Below are 17,589 nucleotides of genomic sequence, written 5' to 3'. Positions count from 1 at the left end.
AGGGGTGCAGAAACAAACCATGAGCCCAGTTTTGGACATAACCCCAAGCCAAACCATAGGTTAGCTTGTGGCAGCACTGCAACTGTAGGAAAGAAGTGAAACAGCCAGCCATAGGGGCAGGGTGAGGGAGGGGTGAGGGTGGGGCCTCCAGAGTCTGCCTGCCTCCTCCCACTCAGCCGCCCTACAGCTGGGGGGGGGGGAGGCAGTGGGCAAACCATTTGGGCAGCGCAGAGCCTGCGAGCGCCCAAGCCACTGTGTCTCTCCCAGGAGAGATGTGTGGCTCAGGTGCGCTGCAGAGTGCCACCCGACATTTTCTCACCCCCCTCAGTGGTGATACCCAGGGCGTCTCGCACACACTGCACCCCCTTTCCTCCACCCTGGAAACAGCCACAATTTTAGCCTCATGTACCAGAATGCCAAACACTTATTTTTAAATCATAGCTAACCTCAACTGTGGTTTAAAGCGATCTGCAAACCATTGTCTGCAAACCCCTAGGCCTGACAATATATATATATATATTTAAAAAGTTTATAGGCCTGTGTCATGTTGCCTGTAAATATTAATTTTCTCCCTTCCTTTCCTTTCCTTTATATGAAATTTATCCTTTGGTAATTTTTCCTGAAGTGACTTCATGACATACAATGAGCTTAATAGATTTTAATCTGGACACAAGAAAGGTGGAAGCCGAAATGTATCCTAGTCTTCACTTCACAGTAATGTAATAGTAACAGTAAGATGCTTGCCTAGAGATGCAAGTTCAAAATGATTTTTCGTTTGAGATGCCAACAAAATGTGTAAACACTTGGGTTCCCTGTTACCTTCTCTCCCATTCCAACCAGAAGCCTTGGCTGGAAACAAATCTCTCCCTAGGCTCCATTTTTAAATCTACCAGTTTCAACACAGGTGGTTTTAAGGTCAGAGAAGGAGTGAGTCATGAACAGCGCGAATGGCTATTGCCACACTTTGATGGAGGATTCCACCTGCTCTGTCCTAATTGTTGAGGAGGTTATACCAGTGTCTGTGATTGGCTGGCTTCCTTTCTCCGCCCTGCTGGTGATTGGTGTAACCACCCACCTGTGATAGGCTTTCCTTGCCATTCTTAGCTCAGCTGTTGCACTCCAGGGCTGTACACTTGCTGCACACTGACCACAGGGGTTGCTCACAGCTGATCTGCACTCCAGAAACAAGGTGTGTTGGTTGGAATTCGTGGGAAGGAGGAGAGGGAGGAGGAGAGGAGAGATCTGCTCCCTTTGTCACCGCAGTTTGCTTTAATGGGATATTCTAGAGTGATTTCATTCCTAAGGGGAAAGGATGTGCTATGCTAAGAAATACTGAAGGGTGGAAATCTGGCTGAGAAATGTGCAATTGGGACAATGTCAAAAACAAAAAAGGCATGTGGCTTATTTTGCTTCTTGAGTGTGCTCTTATTTAGGTTTTCTCCATAGGGATGAAATTTTCTAATGCCTGCAGCTGAGGCTGTTGTATATGTAAGCATATATATATATTGCTATGAAGTAATGCTAAATTATAAGTGGTTGGATGCTTTGGGTAAATGATTTGACAGTGCTGTGGTTGAGGGCAATAAGACTTGGAATGCTTTCAATACAAGGACAAAATATAGTACAGCATTTATTTCCCATTTGCACAGTTTGGCTAATTCAATGTCTGTAGTCTCTCCTTCCGTGATAGTTTTTCTGAAATTCTGGATACATTTCTTTCCATGTGAATGTCACCCATTTCCTTTTGGTTAACCTTTATTTTCAGGCCTGAATCAAAAAGTCCAATATATATATATATATATATATAATCTCCAAACATCCTTTGTAATATTATGCAAAAGATGTACATGATAACTTTGAGCATAGGATATCCACTTGGTATCTTTGCACAAGATTCTTATTTTTTATAATGGAAGAACACAACCATTTGTGGATTAGCTCCAGCTGTGTTAAGACCTCAGTCTGTGCAAACTGTGTGTCCGTGGTTCTCAAAGGGTTTGGCAAGCCAGACTGGTGTGGCAGGAGAAGATGGCAAGTGTGGCAGGAAGATTAAGGACAATCAAAGGAAGGATATTTCAGTGTAGCATAGTATCAAAATATTTTTTATATATATTTGCAGAATATGGATAGAGATCTTTTCAAAAAGAGAGGAAGAGCGTCAAGTGAGACTGAGGGCAACCCTAGTTGTGTTTTCCATTGTCTTGCTCATCAATAAAAAATTTGGTGTGGGGAACGAGCAACTTTTTTCCCCTGAAGTGTGGCCCAGAGAAACAAGTTTGAAACTGCTGTAGGTGAAGTGGTAAAACTTCATAATGTGTGTGTTGCGAGGGGTGGAGGGGAGTAATTGTATGGTTGAATACCTTCCCGTGGGTGGGTAGAGGGGAAATCACTGCATGCAAAATTAAAATATCAGGGGAAAAACAATTCTTTAGTCGTTTCCCCCAACATCTACTTTTGTGTGTCTAAACCCAGCCAGATGGGCAGGGTATATATAAATAATAATAATAATAATAATAATAATAATAATAATAATAATAATATTTGCTTTGCATATGGAGGGGCATTCAGTCCCTGGCTATGCAATTTGAAGTGGAACATAGACTATAGATTCAGAATATATTTACCACCTCACCTGTTAATTGTATGAGCCAGGGTTGGTAGACATGTGAAGCAAACAAATGAGAATCTGGGGTTCCAACTCTGGTGGCGATGTTCTACCTCCACTGTCAGAGGCAATATCCTTCTAGATAGGAGTTGCTGGAAGCCGCAGGTAGGGAGAATGCAAGTTGCACTCAAGTTGCTAGTGACTTGGTATGGACACTTGGTTGGCTGCTGTGAGAACAGAATGTTTGACCCAACGGCCTGATCTAGCAGATCCTTCTTGTGTTCTTATGTCCCTCAGTGCAACTTTGATTTTGACCGTGTTGGCAGTGCCCAGCATGGGCAGCAGCAATCTCTTGGGTAATTGTGAGGGCAGAATGAGTTAGAAGTCTGGAGAGAAGGTTTACTCTGCCTTATTTGCTGTGGTTGCCCCAGTCAGGGATGCTTCGATGTGCAAAGGAGTTTTGGTTTTATATTTCCTTCCTGCCCTGGTTTCAGCCCCTCCTCAAGCAGCATTACTGACAAAATAAAAATGACTGGGAAAGGCTGCTACGGTGTTGTTGTTGTTTGTTTGCACATGAAAGCAGAAGCTGAAAGGGACAGAGAGAAGATGGAAAGATTACATAGCTTTAATAAGGCTGAGTGGTGTGAAGGGCAGTTGATAGACCTAAGGTCATTGGTGCCCAAAGTTGAGAAGATGAAGGACATGGCAGGCATGAAAACATCTACAGACGTTTTCCTGAGGTGAAGTGGCTTGTGGCGCTGCTGTGAGAAAAAGCTGAGGGAGTGCAGGAGTTGTGGGGCAGGCACATAAAGCTGTTCCAGAGACAAGGTCAGGCTACAATAAGACCCAAAACACACATGTGGGTTAAAATAGGCCACATCGTAATTGTGGGGTTGGCATGGCATGTTCTCTGCTGCGAACGTCTGATGTTCTTTTCACAGAAAACCCATCCCAGAATGCCAGCTGAGGAATGTCATGGGAGTTAACCAGTGGGGAGGATCCAACATAGTGCAAGTCATGCACGGGATCCCGCTGGCAACCTGAGCTGAGTGACACCAGGCTGAGCTCCAAGGGAGCTATGATGGGCTGCTTGGTGCTTCACCTCAAGACCCAACATGGGGATCCCCATCCCTGTGATTGAGATCCTGCCCAATGCTATGTCCTCTGCAAGAGTGGGCACATAGCAAACCACTTGCTGCCACCCTCGCCTACCACAGCAACCTGAGCATGGGAAATCCTGCCTCTTCAAGAGTTCTGGAAAGAACAACAAAGAATTTTGAGGTTCTGGAATTGGCAATGGTATAAAACAGGGTTGAGCTGGTTGTAGCAAATATAATCAAAAGGCCTGTGGCATCTTAGGACTCCTGTTTAATGAACACTCATCCTGATTTGCTGGCACAAAGCTTGCATGGAGATTATACAATGTCCACCTTTAACAGAGCAATCAGTCCTGGTTTCCCTGTAGGGAAGTTGTATGTCTTCTCATCAACCAGTCACTATCCTATCCTTTTTGGTGCACTTTGCTTTCCTAACTGCAAGATTACCTTTTTTAAAAAAAGGGAGTGGAGATTTGTTGCACCAGAGGATTTTAATCCATTTTAATTGTGCAAGACTTAATTTCTGCCATGCAATCGAATCCCTACGGCAAAAATACCGATCGTCCGGAGGTGAACTTAAGAGCCTATCACATTTATTGCGGCATAAATATTTGAGATCTACAGAAAATTTCATCAGATTCATGAAGTGATCTGGAAAGTTGGTCAGGCATATGGATTTGCAGAGGGAAATAATTCCCCACGTCTTGATTTGGAATATAATCCTGGTTCTTCTGTACTCTTCTGTATGGCCAAACAGCCATGCACTAATCAAGCTCTCTCAGCCATACTTGAGTTTCCTTTCCGTTTTGGTCAGAGTGGGCAATTCCTTCTCCTCCAGTCCAGCCCATTGCTTGGAGAAGAACAAGGACACAAGGTCCCCTGCCCCACCCTCATGTCCCTGCAGGACCAGAACATGCAAATGCTAACTGCACATGTAAAATGCAACAAACGCCAGCTGAAATGATGCTGACGTTTGTCACATTTACGCTTCAGATTTTTATGTGTACTCTTAAACCATCTTAGGCTATACTCACCTAAACAAACACACACACCAACAACCGCAGTATATGAAGTGGTCCTTTCAGCTGATTGTGGTCAGGGATGCTGTGTTTTGCTCCTTCACCTCCAGGTCAAGAAGGAAGGAAGATAGTACAAAGTTCAGGTTTAGAATTATTTCAAAGCTCCCATTTCCCAAACCTGTCCGATTTAAATGTCACATTTCAGACCAGAACAGAGCGGCTCATTACTTAGGAGTTATGAGTCAGAGGGAAAGATCTCAACAACACAGAGACTAGCTCATACGAAATCGCTGTTTATCACAGCACTTAAAAGAGCAGCACCCACATGCCGTACTTAAGATTTAATTAGAGGTGGGTCAAGTGGATGTACCCACAGGAAAGCGAGCAACCACACCTACCACACTGATACCTGAACATAAATCCATGCGGAACATCCCATGTGAATGAGTTCCCTTGGCACCCGAGAGCGAAACAGTCTCCATCCCTTTTGTTTCATAGGGATGGTCATTGTTCCTCCAGGCGTCTGATTGCTCACTACCTTGCATCGATTGTGACAACGGCAAAGCTTAAGCAGGTCCTCCTGGGCTGTTCCCCTGGCATGACTCAGTTCTTTCATCACAGCCTTTGCAACCTCCTTTTTCTGCTGACACTGTGACTTGTTCCCATGGCTGCTTGGTTTCTGTTGTCACTTAAGCTTGTGAACCTAAAACACAGCTGCCAGAAGACTCCAGCAGCCCATGGATCTTGTTTGCTAGCTTTGGGATTTGAACTTGCCGAAGTGGTCTTAAGCAGGGGATGGGGAAGCACAACTCACCCATCCTCCTTTATAATATCCGAAATGGGGCTCAGAAGATGTGCTTGGTCCCACCTAGATCTTGTTGATGCCCCTCACTGATCCGAATCTGCTTTACTTCTGTTGATCGACTCATGTACTATGATTCTGCTTTTGTTATTCGTGCCTTTTGCAAACATTTTTGCAAACTGGGCCCCTCTGTGTGTTTGTGTAGATGCACATGGGTCTATATCCAGCACTTTCACCATCTCCTTCATGGCATCTGTCTCGTGGGGGTAGGTTTCTGCCAACTAAAACTCATGCCACAATAGATGCATCAATTTCTTGGTGGTTTAAAATCTTGCACCCGTTAAGAAAGCACTCATTTCAGAAATTACAAAGAAAAAGTGCAAACGACTTCTATGTCCATATGCAACCCACTGACATCCTTAGCATTCATTGTCTTTATCGGTGGTTCTATGTCCACTCACTGTCTCTGATGGGTGCCATTGCGGACTGCCATCCCTGCGCGCAGTAGAATCTGACATGGGAAGTCCCAGGGACCGTTTCCCAGGCAGCAAAGGAAGCCTCTGGGATTAAGCTTGCTGCCTGGGTAACTAGTCCCGCCCGATCACCTAATCAGCAAATCACAAGAGGGCATGGGCCACCAGGGAGCAGGCTTAGCCCGCCCCTCCCGTATATAACATAGAGCTGTGCCTTCATTGGACCCAGTGCTCCCTTTGCCATTAATATTGCTTCTATATTGCTCCTACGTGCAAAAAATAAATTATATGCCGCTTTGTGATTTTTGTAGGATCCGACAGCAAGTGTATTCCTTTCGCTTTGCTTCAGGAAACTTTCCTCCACCTTGAAAATGTAGAACCTTGTGTCGACATTGCACAGGGACTTGGCAAGCAGTGTCTCCTTTGCAGGTCCTGCTAAAAAAGCAACCCCCCTTTCCTCCCATGTGGACAGTCAGGGGAATTGACACAGGCTCCAGTTAGGGACCATGTGGCAGCCAGTGTGGTGTAGTTGTTAAGAGCAGTGGACTTGTAATCTGGTGAATCGGGTTTGCATCCCCGCTCCTCCACATGCAGCTGCTGGGTGACCTTGGGCTAGTCACACTTCTCTGAAGTCTCTCAGCCTCACTCACCTCACAGAGTGTTTGTTGTGGGGGAGGAAGGGAAAGGAGAATGTTAGCCGCTTTGAGACTCCTTCGGGTAGTGATAAAGCGGGATATCAAATCCAAACTCCTCCTCCTCCTCCTCCTCCTCCTCCTCTTCTTCTTCTTCTCCTTCTTCTTCTTCTTCTTCTTCTTCTTCTTCTTCTTCTTCTTCTTCTTCTAGAGATATAATGAGTGAATGCAATACTGAGTACATCCAGTATGCTGAATAAAGGCTCATCCAGGTTTTCTAGGCATCACCCATGATTTCTAGGCATGGGTCCATAATGTTGATCTTTTGTCCCACTGCTTTTCCCAGGAAAACCCCACTGTTTACCCTACGTGTGCAAAATCCACTTCCTCCATAAGCCTGTGTGGATCTGTCCATCTGAAAAATTGTACCTAAAAAGAAACAGAATGTTGAACATTGGGCTTGTCCACACTTCTGCTTCTCCTGTGCCTAGAAAGCAAGAGTCCGAGCAGTTTTCCCTTTGCCCGCTCCTTTCCCAGGGAAAACCCACTCTTTAGTGCTAACTCAGAGCAGACGTTAATCCGGAGAAAACCCGAATTGCCATTTGCTCTGATTGAGTGGTTTCCCCTGGTGGAGGGCGGGAAGCAGCAGGACAAGAGGAAGCGTGGCTATGTTCATTGTCAGGCCCTGGAGTATTAAATGAAGGATGTGAGAGTAGCTTTCCAGTGGGTATGGGAAGAATCAGGCGATGCTGAGTATGAATGGAATCCTTTAAAGGAAATTAATATGCCCTGAGCTCTGAATCAAACATGTCAGTGCAGGTTCTCAGCTGATGTGAGTCCTCATAAATAAGAATCAGGAAAACAGAAAAGAGGATTGTTCACTTAAGGTGAAACATCAAGTTGGGTTGCTTTGTAAGGATTTATGTGTTAAAAGATTTCGGTGGATTCACTGCACACATGATGCAAAAGGTGAAAGCAGTCATAATTGTTAAGGCAATGTGATTAACAACTTAGAGAAGGCTGTCATGAAACCACAACATTCTTTTTAAAAAATTCCTCTCCAGCCTTTCTTACAAAACCTGTTGAATCCAAATCACTTCCCACAAATAGGCTTTGGTTGATCAGTAGCTGCTTTGAATTTGTCAGGTGTCAATCACCTGGTGTCATTATGATGGCTGGTGATTTCGGATATAGGATGGTATATAGGATGGTATAGAAATAACAACAACAACAACAACTGGGGAGTTGTTCTGCTCAGCTGTCAAAGGTGATTCACTGGGGGTGCGGAAATTAGGGATTTGACCCACTGAGCAGATCCCGTTTCTGTCCTCCAGTTAAACTGCTACTACATTTGCTGATTTCCTATCCCCTTAATATTGATTATTTAATTTAATAAAATTCACATATTTTTAATGTATTGCTCAATTTGCTGCTTGCACTATCTTTGGTGGCTGTTGCGATCAGTTGTTCCCCCTTTTTGGCTGAGATGCTTTCAAAATAGTTGAAAACTGATATGCCTCTCACTTACATTTTTCATTGAGGCAGAAAAAGCTCATTCATTTTCATTGTCTAGAATTATACACAATGAAGTTGCTTAGCATTGGCTTAGATGATAAAAGCCTAAAATGATACCAGCTTTTCGTGCATTGTCATCATAACTGATTTTCATGCTTTCCTGTCCTTTATAGCTTTCTGAATCTTATTCTTAACTCCATAACAACTTAGCCAGTTATTCCTCATTTTGAATTTAATATAGTTTTGTGTCAATTAAGTCAATATGTCTTAAGACTGCACACAAGGAAATCAAATGCGCACTTAAGCCTTCGTGCACCATTTGTGCCATTGTTGTTCAAAGGCAATAAGCTGAGAAGGAGAAACAGAATGCCTGTTCTGATCATTTGCCAGTTTTGCATTCACATTAGGCATTGATTTCAGGGCAAGCCAATTTAAACTTGACGTATGAAAACATCCTCAGCCACCTTCTTAATCAGGACAGTCTGGCTTGATGGCTATGCAGAATAGATATTGCGTATAGGTGAGCCATCTGAAAGATGATGCCTGTGCAGGATGTTTTGTTATCAACATCCTGTAATGTGAGTGGCCAACCTGCAATGCAAGGTACCACAACTGACATAGCACACTCTGTGTTTTCCTAGTGGTCCTAGGATACTAGAATCTGGACTAGTTGAAGCTGAGATGTTATGTAGGATTCAAGCTTGCTCTGAACACAAGATAGACCAGAAAGGTTCTGGTGGGACTCAGTCTGAGGTTGAAGCTGTTGTAATGACCCCATACTGTCTCTGCTTAGACCACTTCTCTATGTTTCCTTGGGTCCCTCAATAAGATAACAGCTTCCACTCCAGCCCCTTACTTACTGCCAAAATTGCCTTGGCCAATGGTGGGCTCCAGGTGTAGTGTAGTGTATCAGAGTGACATCACCTCGTACTTTGACCCAAGAGGTTGGCTACTACAAGAATCGTGCCATTTGTGTTTGCTTACTGCTTTGGTCATAGGGATACGGTGGCGCTGTGGTCTAAACCACAGAGCCTAGGGCTTGCCGATCAGAAGGTCGGTGGTTCGAATCCCCGTGACAGGGTGAGCTCCCGTTGCTTGGTCCCTGTTCCTGTCAACCTAGCAGTTCGAAAGCACGTCAAAGTGCAAGTAGATAAATAGGTACTGCTCCGGCGGGATGGTAAAAGGCATTTCCATGCGCTGCTCTGGTTCGCCAGAAGCGGCTTAGTCATGCTGGCCACATGACCCGGAAACTGTCTGCGGACAAATGCCAGCTCCCTCAGCCTATAGAGCGAGATGAGTGCCGCAGCCCCAGAGTCATCCGCAACTGGACCTAACAGTCAGGGGTACCTTTACTGCTTTGGTCACTAGACTTCTGCTCACCTATTTCTTGTTCTCTGTTCCCCCTCAAGATGGAGAGGTACCACTTGGTTGTGCTTCTGCTCTGTGGTGTCTTCATGTCAAGAGTCTTCAGCGCTACGTACAGGAATTTTTCAATAGACTGTGGAACTCTGTTGCCCGACGACCCAACTCAGCCTCAGGAATCTGAATTGCCCTATTCCATTTCTGTGCCATCAGAGGTGTACGACCCAGGAAGTGAAATAAAAGGTATGTTACATAAGCGTCCTCTCTTTCTCTGTGAATTTTGCTATAGTTCACCATCCTTCTTATTCTGAACACTTTCTTGGAAAGAAGGTGACTGGAATAAGATAGATGGTGAGTTATGAAAAGATAATGTGTCTTATGAGACCAACTTGTTGGTTTGTATGCCAAATTACTATAGCAAAATAGACTATAACTTTAATTCACTGAAAGCGTCCATATTTTTCCTGCTTTTACAACCTGTGCATGCAAAAGGGGTATCTTTAAAATGACTGTTTTAAATTACTCATGATAGTGCTTGTATTCTTCTGATAAGCGACTGATATGTAGTGGACACCTTGTGGAGCAGGGGATTTTCTCCATGCCATCATCGGTCTTCTTGCCAGAATGGAATTTGGAAACCAGAAAATACATTGCATAACTCCTATTTCTGCTTTAATAGAAATATTATCGATTTAGCTACGGCAGCTAAAAATGTCCCATATTACTGAAATTAAGGCAATGTGGAGAGGTGTAAGTGAGGCCAACCATCCATATATTATGGTCAGTGCTATCGAAACAGAATTCAAAATATGTTACACTTATGATTCTCATGTTCTGTGTTTCTCCAGTCGACATACAAGGAGCATCAGGAGCTGGATTTAAATGGTTTATGCTACAAGCCCGAGACATTGATGAGAACATCCCTGTTGGTTCGTTTCAAGTCACAGATCCAAATACACAGACCCACGACTGTTACAACATGACGGTATGTGTTTGCTCCTTCAGCTTGGCTATTTAACATGGTTGGATTTGTTGGTCCTATCTAGAGGAAATCTGTCTGGTACCTTACACAATAAGCTACATGATAAAGGATTCTTAGTGGGTGGGATCCTTGTCTGAATTCTCCTAAGGCTAGAAATTATGATCCTGCTCAAACAGAGAAATGGATTAAAGCAAAGTTGTAATATACTACCATTAGGTCAACTCATGGTAAAATGCCCGTTGAATGAGGTTCAACGTAAGATGGGATGGGCCAATAGACATGTAGATGGCATGATCCAGTCAACATCATATACTTGGATTACCAAGGATCCCCCCAACCACATTGTTTCAACATTCTCAGTAAGCCATTTTGTTATTGGCTGCATACAAAAAAAGCATGGTGACCATAGAGTCAGCCCAAACAAACAACCCCTTAGACAATCCAGTGGAACCAAACTGCACACTGGACATCAGTCAGAGCTGTCTAGAGAGAAGACAACCTTTGATTTAACCCCAGGGCCCAGAACAGCAGTAATAAACAAATCACTTTCGCAATAGCGGGAAATAAGCAGTGGATTTCCCCCAAGAATAAATATTGGAACCGTTGCAATATATTTATGAATGAATGCAGCTGCTGTTATACTTAATGAGGATGAAGCAGGGATGTGTTTATAATAGGGAATAACATTTCGACAACAGGCACCACTCTCTTACTATGTGAGCCTGCGTAGGGTGTGTACGGTGGCTGCACATGCACAGTTGTCCTCACTGGGCTGCCTTTGCAGGGCTCAGCCTCTTAAAATCAATTAGCAAATGGGGACATTTATTTTTGCAGGAGCCTGATCTGTACTTAGGAGTACAAAGCTCTGGATCATGCAGTGGGTGGGAAAGGCATCTTGTTAACTGTTCACCTGAGGGGAAAGGATAATTTTGTTTGTGTCAAACCACTGGATTTCATTCAGTGTTCCAACCTTGTAGCATTCTGTTTTGTGTGCTTGGTAATGACTCCATGGTGATTCCCCAGGGCTGGGCCATTAGCACCACTTTAAAAGAAAGCAAGACAGCACCCTAGGGAGATGCAATTCAAACTGACAGAAACAGTGTTTTGCAGCATGGCCAGCTCTCCATGTGACCCATGGGGAATAGTCTCATTTTTCGTAATCTCTACAAAGGACAGAAGAAACCTTACCTAGGACAGAAAAAAACCTTATATGGTCCTGACACAAAGCAAAGCACAATAATGAGCTTCTGCAGAAAACACAATGGGAATATTTTATTATACAACGCTAGCAATGCAGAAAAACACATCTGAGTTGCACATCAAGAGCATATGAGAGGGCATTACAGTGCTGTTGAATGCCTTGTTTTGTCATTTTCTGGAGTACCTATTTTTATTTTGCCTACTGTATTTATATACTACTCAGTAACCTTGCAAAAAGTAAACCGGAGTTCTGTCTCCAGTGCTGCTGTTAAGACATTTCCTCCAAAGAAGCAAGTTCAGTAAATGTCTAAAAATGAACGAATAATCTTAACGCTTGTCTTTAATTTTTCAGAATTCAGCATTAATTCACAAGGACTCAGAAGAGAAGCACAACATATCATCTCTTTGGGTTTCACCTGATGCTAAAAAGGTTCAGTTTATGTAAGTGCATATTAGAAAGGATTAAGCCTCGTTATGATTTTCTGTTTCTTTGGGTTTTATTTTTTAATCCAAAAATTTCTCTGATACTCACAAACATCCTCTAGTTTTGGGAGTGTTTTTTTAAAAAAAAACTTCAGCTTGGCATTCAGATTAAATATTATAATACTGCATGCAGGGAAAGTTGCATGTTTTCAATAGACATATAAATAGGGTGACATGCAAGCCACACCTGTTGAAACTCCTCCTCTGCAGAACTATTAAAGGCTCAGGAAGAGCACACTCTTCCCCCATCTGGCGCCCAACGTGTGACATAGTGATCCATCTGGTTTACTGGTGTGGTGATTCATTGAATATGTACATTAGGGCCAACCGAAATGGTACAAAATAGTGTGCAAACTTCTGAGGTCTCCAGAACTCTTCATCAGGCTAGACAGTAAACAAAACCAGGGAGAAAAAGCTTGGCTGATGATGGAGCCTGCATTCAATCAGACTCTTAAGATAGAATGTGAATTTATTAATAATCCTGGGTAGATGGAGAAGTATTAGAAAAGTGGAGGGGAGGGCGGGAGGAGAGTTTTGATTCAACAAATTATTTATATGTCAGAATGGTGTGACATATCATGTGATATTATAGTTTTGGTGAATAACAACAGTCTGTTAAAAATAGAAGAAATATGCATACATTTGGATTTAATGGGAAAAACTGCAACCAGAAAGCCTACCTTAGAGCAATAAGGCAAAACCTGTTATTGACACTGCACAAGAAACCCATTCTGATCCAAACCATGACCTATTAACAACCGCATTTTCTTTCCAGAGCGACTGTTTTCCAAGATGCTGAAACGTACTGGCTGGTTCCCAGCATAGTCCTGTTTCCTAAGCTTTCCAATGAGACTAAAGTTGAAGATGAGTCTAAAAAAGCCAATGTATCGTCAAAAAGTAGGAAGAAGGTATGCTGAAATAAAGACCAGATAAATCTTTGATATTCTCATGCACTTTTCCCCTACATTATTATGACTGGACTTTGGCCCAGACGGTGAACTTTTAAGTCCCACGGATTGCACAACCAGCGAGAAAAGTCTAAGTGTGGATTGTGTGGTTAGATAGGATGAACACTTGTGATTACGACATCTGTACTTGTAGAAGGGACAGCTGTATCACTCCATGTTTCTCTGGTTCACACGCTATGTAGTCTCTGATCCTCATACAGTCATGTGACAGAACGTGTTCACATGATTTATTTTTATGTCAATGATATGTACAGCTTAAAAAAAAGCTATAGCACAAGCCCTTTTCCTAAATCGTAATTATTTTTCTTTCTTTACAGTCCGTTACCATAAAAATAGACTGTGGACCAGTAAGTATCCTTGAACTCCTTATTTCCCATGATACCCCTTATTGACACAACTGCTTTTTACTGTGCATTTAAAAGCAGCAAAATGGTTCTCAGCCGGCAGAATGACGGTATTTATCTTCTCTGACACCTTTTCTTGTGCTGAAACCTTTGCCTACATCTGCCCTAATGCAATGGAGAAGAAGGGAAGGAACAGGAAGTGCTGGTGGCTCCAACTTCCTGTCTCCATCTTCCTGCTTCTGTTTTTCTTTGGAATGCCTGGGAAAGCGCTTTCTCCTCTCCCCCTTCACTAAACCTAAAACTGTACTACGTTTGCAAAACTCCTTAAAAAATCAAATGCCTTTTATTGCTTGCAGGGAGGAGCTCATGTAGGCAGCAGCAAGTGTGCCCAGGTAAGTGCTCATTTTTTCAAAATATAGGTCACAAATGATAATGTTAGCCCTTTGATAGCCTTTCTATTATTTGCTGAAAGCTATTTCCTTTATCTTTACACATACTCTCTGTCTCTCTCTATTGAACTTCCCCCAAGCATAGCTGTCATCTTTCCCCTTTTCTTGCAAGGAATCCTGTTCGGAATAAGGGAATTTCCCTTAAAAAAAAGGAAACGCTGACAGCTATGCCCCCAAGCCACCCCATATACTGTGATTACTGCTATAAATATTACCACTGCTAATTTTTGTTGTCAGTGTATGCAGACACTTATACCTGACAAAAATGCCACCCAGAGGTATTGTGAACAGAGGCTATGCTTGAGCAGACATGGCCTATTTTCACAAGACTCATGAATCTAGGGCAGGTGAGTCCAATATTTGAAACATGGGGTGTTGCCTTATACCAAGTCAAGCTGTTGGCCCATCAAGCTGACTGGCAGAGGGCCCTTTTGGGTCTCAGACAGGAGATGTTCCCAGCTTTATCCAGACATATTGGGAATCAGGACCTTCTGCACTCAGTGCAGGTGTTCTGTCACTGAGCGACATGCGGGCCTTCTTCATATTGCTCCTCCTTCCCCATCAAGCTGACAGGCAGAGGGCCTTCTCGGTAGTGGTGCCTGCCTTGTGGAACGCCCTCCCAGCAGATGTCAAGGCAATAAACAACTATTTTACTTTTAAGCGACAACTGAAGGCGGCCCTGTTTAGGGAGGTTTTTCATGTCTGACGCTGTATTGTTTTTAATACTCGGTTGGAAGCTGCCCAGAGTGGCTGGGGAAACCCAGCCAGATGGGCGGGGTATAAATAATAAAGTATTATTATTATTATCATCATCATCATCATCATCATCATCTTGAACTGTACACACATTTATCATGTGAGCAGCCCAAGTAAGTTATGCCTGCTTACGTGGAAGCAAATCCCATTGAGTTCAACAGGGTTTACTTCCAAGGAGAGTGGGTGGAATTACCGTTCAAATGATGCAGAGCAGCAGAATGATGTGAAATAAAACACAGGATAAGCTGAATAAGCCATTGCGTCTTGTTCATGCCATGAAGGAGGGTTACGAAAATTCTGTTATTTAATAGTTGTGCTTGATGGACATAGCATCACATTTTCATTCCTTTTTACTTCACAGGGGTCAACGTTTTCCTCTCAGGGTGGTAGCACTCAAGGCCAGGTAAGTTCCGCTTTCCCCAATGTGTTACCAATTTCATAGGCTCACTCGTCTTCGCGATAATCTTGGGTCTTGCACAACCACACCCAACTGCTCAGAGCAGAAATTTACACTTACACAGAGAAACAAGAGTACAACGATTTATTCTGGTGACTCCTTGATTGTGTGAATTAGTGCAGTTCTGTGAAAATATGCACCTACATAGTCTGACGCAAATTGCGTAGAAGGAATTCGCTGCTGCCACCATTGTTCTTCTCACAGTACCTTGTTTTCCATGTGTTGCATTCCATGCCCTTATATTTTCCATATTTATGTACCAGTCTTAACAGCACGCAAAGCTATTTCTGTCCCAAAGGTTCATTAGACTCCACAGTTTGGGCTTTTAAAGGATAAATGTGAGGGAGCCAGCTTCTGGGCTGCTACTGCACCTTTTCTCTTTCTCACTTGAATAACCCCTTCTGTGGCCAGTTAATAATATTTTAGACTGGGGTCCCCAAGCTGGTACCCCCCAAGGCATCAAAATGCCAACCCCCACCCCAGTTTAATCTAGATTTACCCTTTCTGGAGAAAATCTGATACACTGAAAAATACCAACAACGTGTTTGCAAATTAAGTCCCCACCTGGAAGCATCCATTATCTCCAAGACACCAACAGGCAGCAGCATCCCCTTGTCACTTTGCCCTGGTTGTGAATTAGTCATTTAGAGCAAGAGGATGAAGACTGAACAGGGGGAAATGAAAGCTCTTCTTGTCCTTCACCTGTATCAAAAGCAAGGAAGACACTTGAAGCATTCAGTGGGTTTCATTCTCCCTTTTACACCAAGACAGTTTCCAGGGTCTTTGCAGATTACACGTGTCGCTCCCAAGGAGAGCAGCTGTACTCTCAAGCAAGCTTCCCCATCCCCTCCAAACTGGATGGATTGCGATGAAGGCACTGCAGTTTCCTATGCCTGCATTGAATAAAGTCTTTGACAAAAATAACCTGTCCTTATTTCCTTTACAGGAAGTTATAGTGTACCAAGGAGGTGTAAAGAAAGGCGGAGGATGCCTTGCGGTAAGCAGACATTTTTCTGTTCTCATTTAAAACCTTGTCCCTGTGCTATTATTGTTGTTGAAAATCTAGGCAGCCTTTGTGGGAGTTCTGTATTCTGTATATATTCAACCTCCCCCCCCCCACCCCCAGCTGCATCCACTTCAGTTCTCCTCAGCCGTCAGAACCCATATTACTGTATGCCATTAAATTCCATTTACCAGCAGACCAAAACAAAGAATCATATAAGTCTCTGTTTTTTTTCCATACAGGGTGCCACTGCTAGTATCTACAACAAGTTTGGCTGCTACGATGTAAGCATCCTCCTTCTTTTCCTCATAGAAGTTGATTGTCACGGTTAGATATGTGATGGATGGTTTGTGTCGTAAGCCACAAGTGACTAGTCGTGCAAGTGAAAACCTCCACATTGTGTCTTCAGCATTAGCTCATTTGGATGTCTGAAATCTGAATTAGATTCTCCCAACCACCAACAAGGATTTCCCCAAGATCTACATATTTAAATTAAAGGTCAATCGGCAACAGAATGTCTCTTAATCAACACCGTTTTCCTGAATCCTTGCCACCTATCTTTAAACTTACCGTTGCAAATGGGTTTAATTTCATAACATAGCAATTTGTTGAAATGTGTAGCTTTTATAAAGAAGTAACTGAGGTTTCTTTTTTATGCAGCCTGGTGTAAGCTATGGTAGTGGCACTTCCTACGGACAGGTGAGAAACTAGCAGTCAACTAGTCTTCTTCTTCTTCTTCTTCTTCTAATTCTTCTTCTAATTTTTCTTCTGCAATCACTCGTAGCCAAGTAAGGTTGTCTTCCATAAACAAGGTTTTAACAGTGAGTCTGTAAGTGACTGTGGAGGCCAATTCTGGATCCACACATCCTTCCACAGTGTGGACATTAGTTTCCGGGTGGGAGTTGATCATGGTGAAGGTTTTCCAAGCATGCCTTCCTCTTTGCACTTTTCTCCCTTTCGTCCTGAGATTGAGTGTCTTCAAAGCCCATGACACCTTTGGTAAAGGCTGTTCTCCAACTGGAGTGCTCGCAGGCCCGAGCAATCAGCTAGTACTGCTGCGTCAAAGGTGTCCAAAAATATGGAACAAGCCTCATAGAAAGGAAGTACTAGGGCAAGGATGAGGGACCTCAAAGCTGGGGACCAAATGTGGCCCCCAGGAACACCGTCTCCATAGGCCACACCTCTCCCGAACTCTACTTGACATCCTGCTTGAGTGTTTTTTGCCTGCTTGGAATGTGTCCTTGAACTCCTATAATGCTTCTTGTCTGCTTGGATGGATGGAGGATAGAGGGTGTGTGTGTAGAAACTAGCCTGCTATAGAAAGCTAAAATCCCCATTTACCTCTGGCTCTGCCCACCACTACCATGCGGCCCCTGAAATAATGCCCAGAAGGGACTGTGGCCCTTCAGTGGAAAACTGTTCCCTATTCCTGTCCTAGTACT

The 17,589-nt window shown here is 43.4% G+C and overlaps 1 protein-coding gene and 1 long non-coding RNA gene across 41 annotated transcripts in view; one reads left to right on the top strand and one right to left on the bottom strand.

The window, feature by feature from the left end:
* Positions 1–1,098: 1,098 nt before the first annotated feature.
* LOC310765465 (uncharacterized protein) overlaps positions 1,099–17,589 on the top strand; it is a 65,456-nt gene continuing 48,965 nt past the window's right edge. For all 40 annotated transcript variants that reach the window (XM_083620413.1, XM_083620407.1, XM_083620406.1 and 37 more), the window contains exons 1-11: positions 1,099–1,189; positions 9,553–9,748; positions 10,354–10,490; positions 12,040–12,128; positions 12,946–13,078; positions 13,456–13,485; positions 13,839–13,874; positions 15,049–15,090; positions 16,091–16,141; positions 16,390–16,431; positions 16,808–16,846. In XM_083620413.1, coding sequence (XP_083476539.1) covers positions 9,553–9,748; positions 10,354–10,490; positions 12,040–12,128; positions 12,946–13,078; positions 13,456–13,485; positions 13,839–13,874; positions 15,049–15,090; positions 16,091–16,141; positions 16,390–16,431; positions 16,808–16,846 — 795 coding nt within the window. In that variant the 5' untranslated portion in view covers positions 1,099–1,189. The remainder of the gene's footprint in view (positions 1,190–9,552; positions 9,749–10,353; positions 10,491–12,039; positions 12,129–12,945; positions 13,079–13,455; positions 13,486–13,838; positions 13,875–15,048; positions 15,091–16,090; positions 16,142–16,389; positions 16,432–16,807; positions 16,847–17,589) is intronic.
* Positions 2,812–5,915, bottom strand: LOC310765500. The gene is made up of 3 exons (XR_014549614.1): positions 5,120–5,915; positions 4,737–4,825; positions 2,812–3,191 (listed from the first exon to the last, which is right to left on the bottom strand). It is a non-coding gene; the product is annotated as an uncharacterized lncRNA (long non-coding RNA).

This window comes from Podarcis filfolensis (assembly GCF_964270895.1).
Source record: "Podarcis filfolensis genome assembly, chromosome: 6".
In the NCBI taxonomy this organism is placed as follows: domain Eukaryota; kingdom Metazoa; phylum Chordata; class Lepidosauria; order Squamata; family Lacertidae; genus Podarcis; species Podarcis filfolensis.
This window is presented reverse-complemented; position numbering and strand designations above follow the sequence as displayed.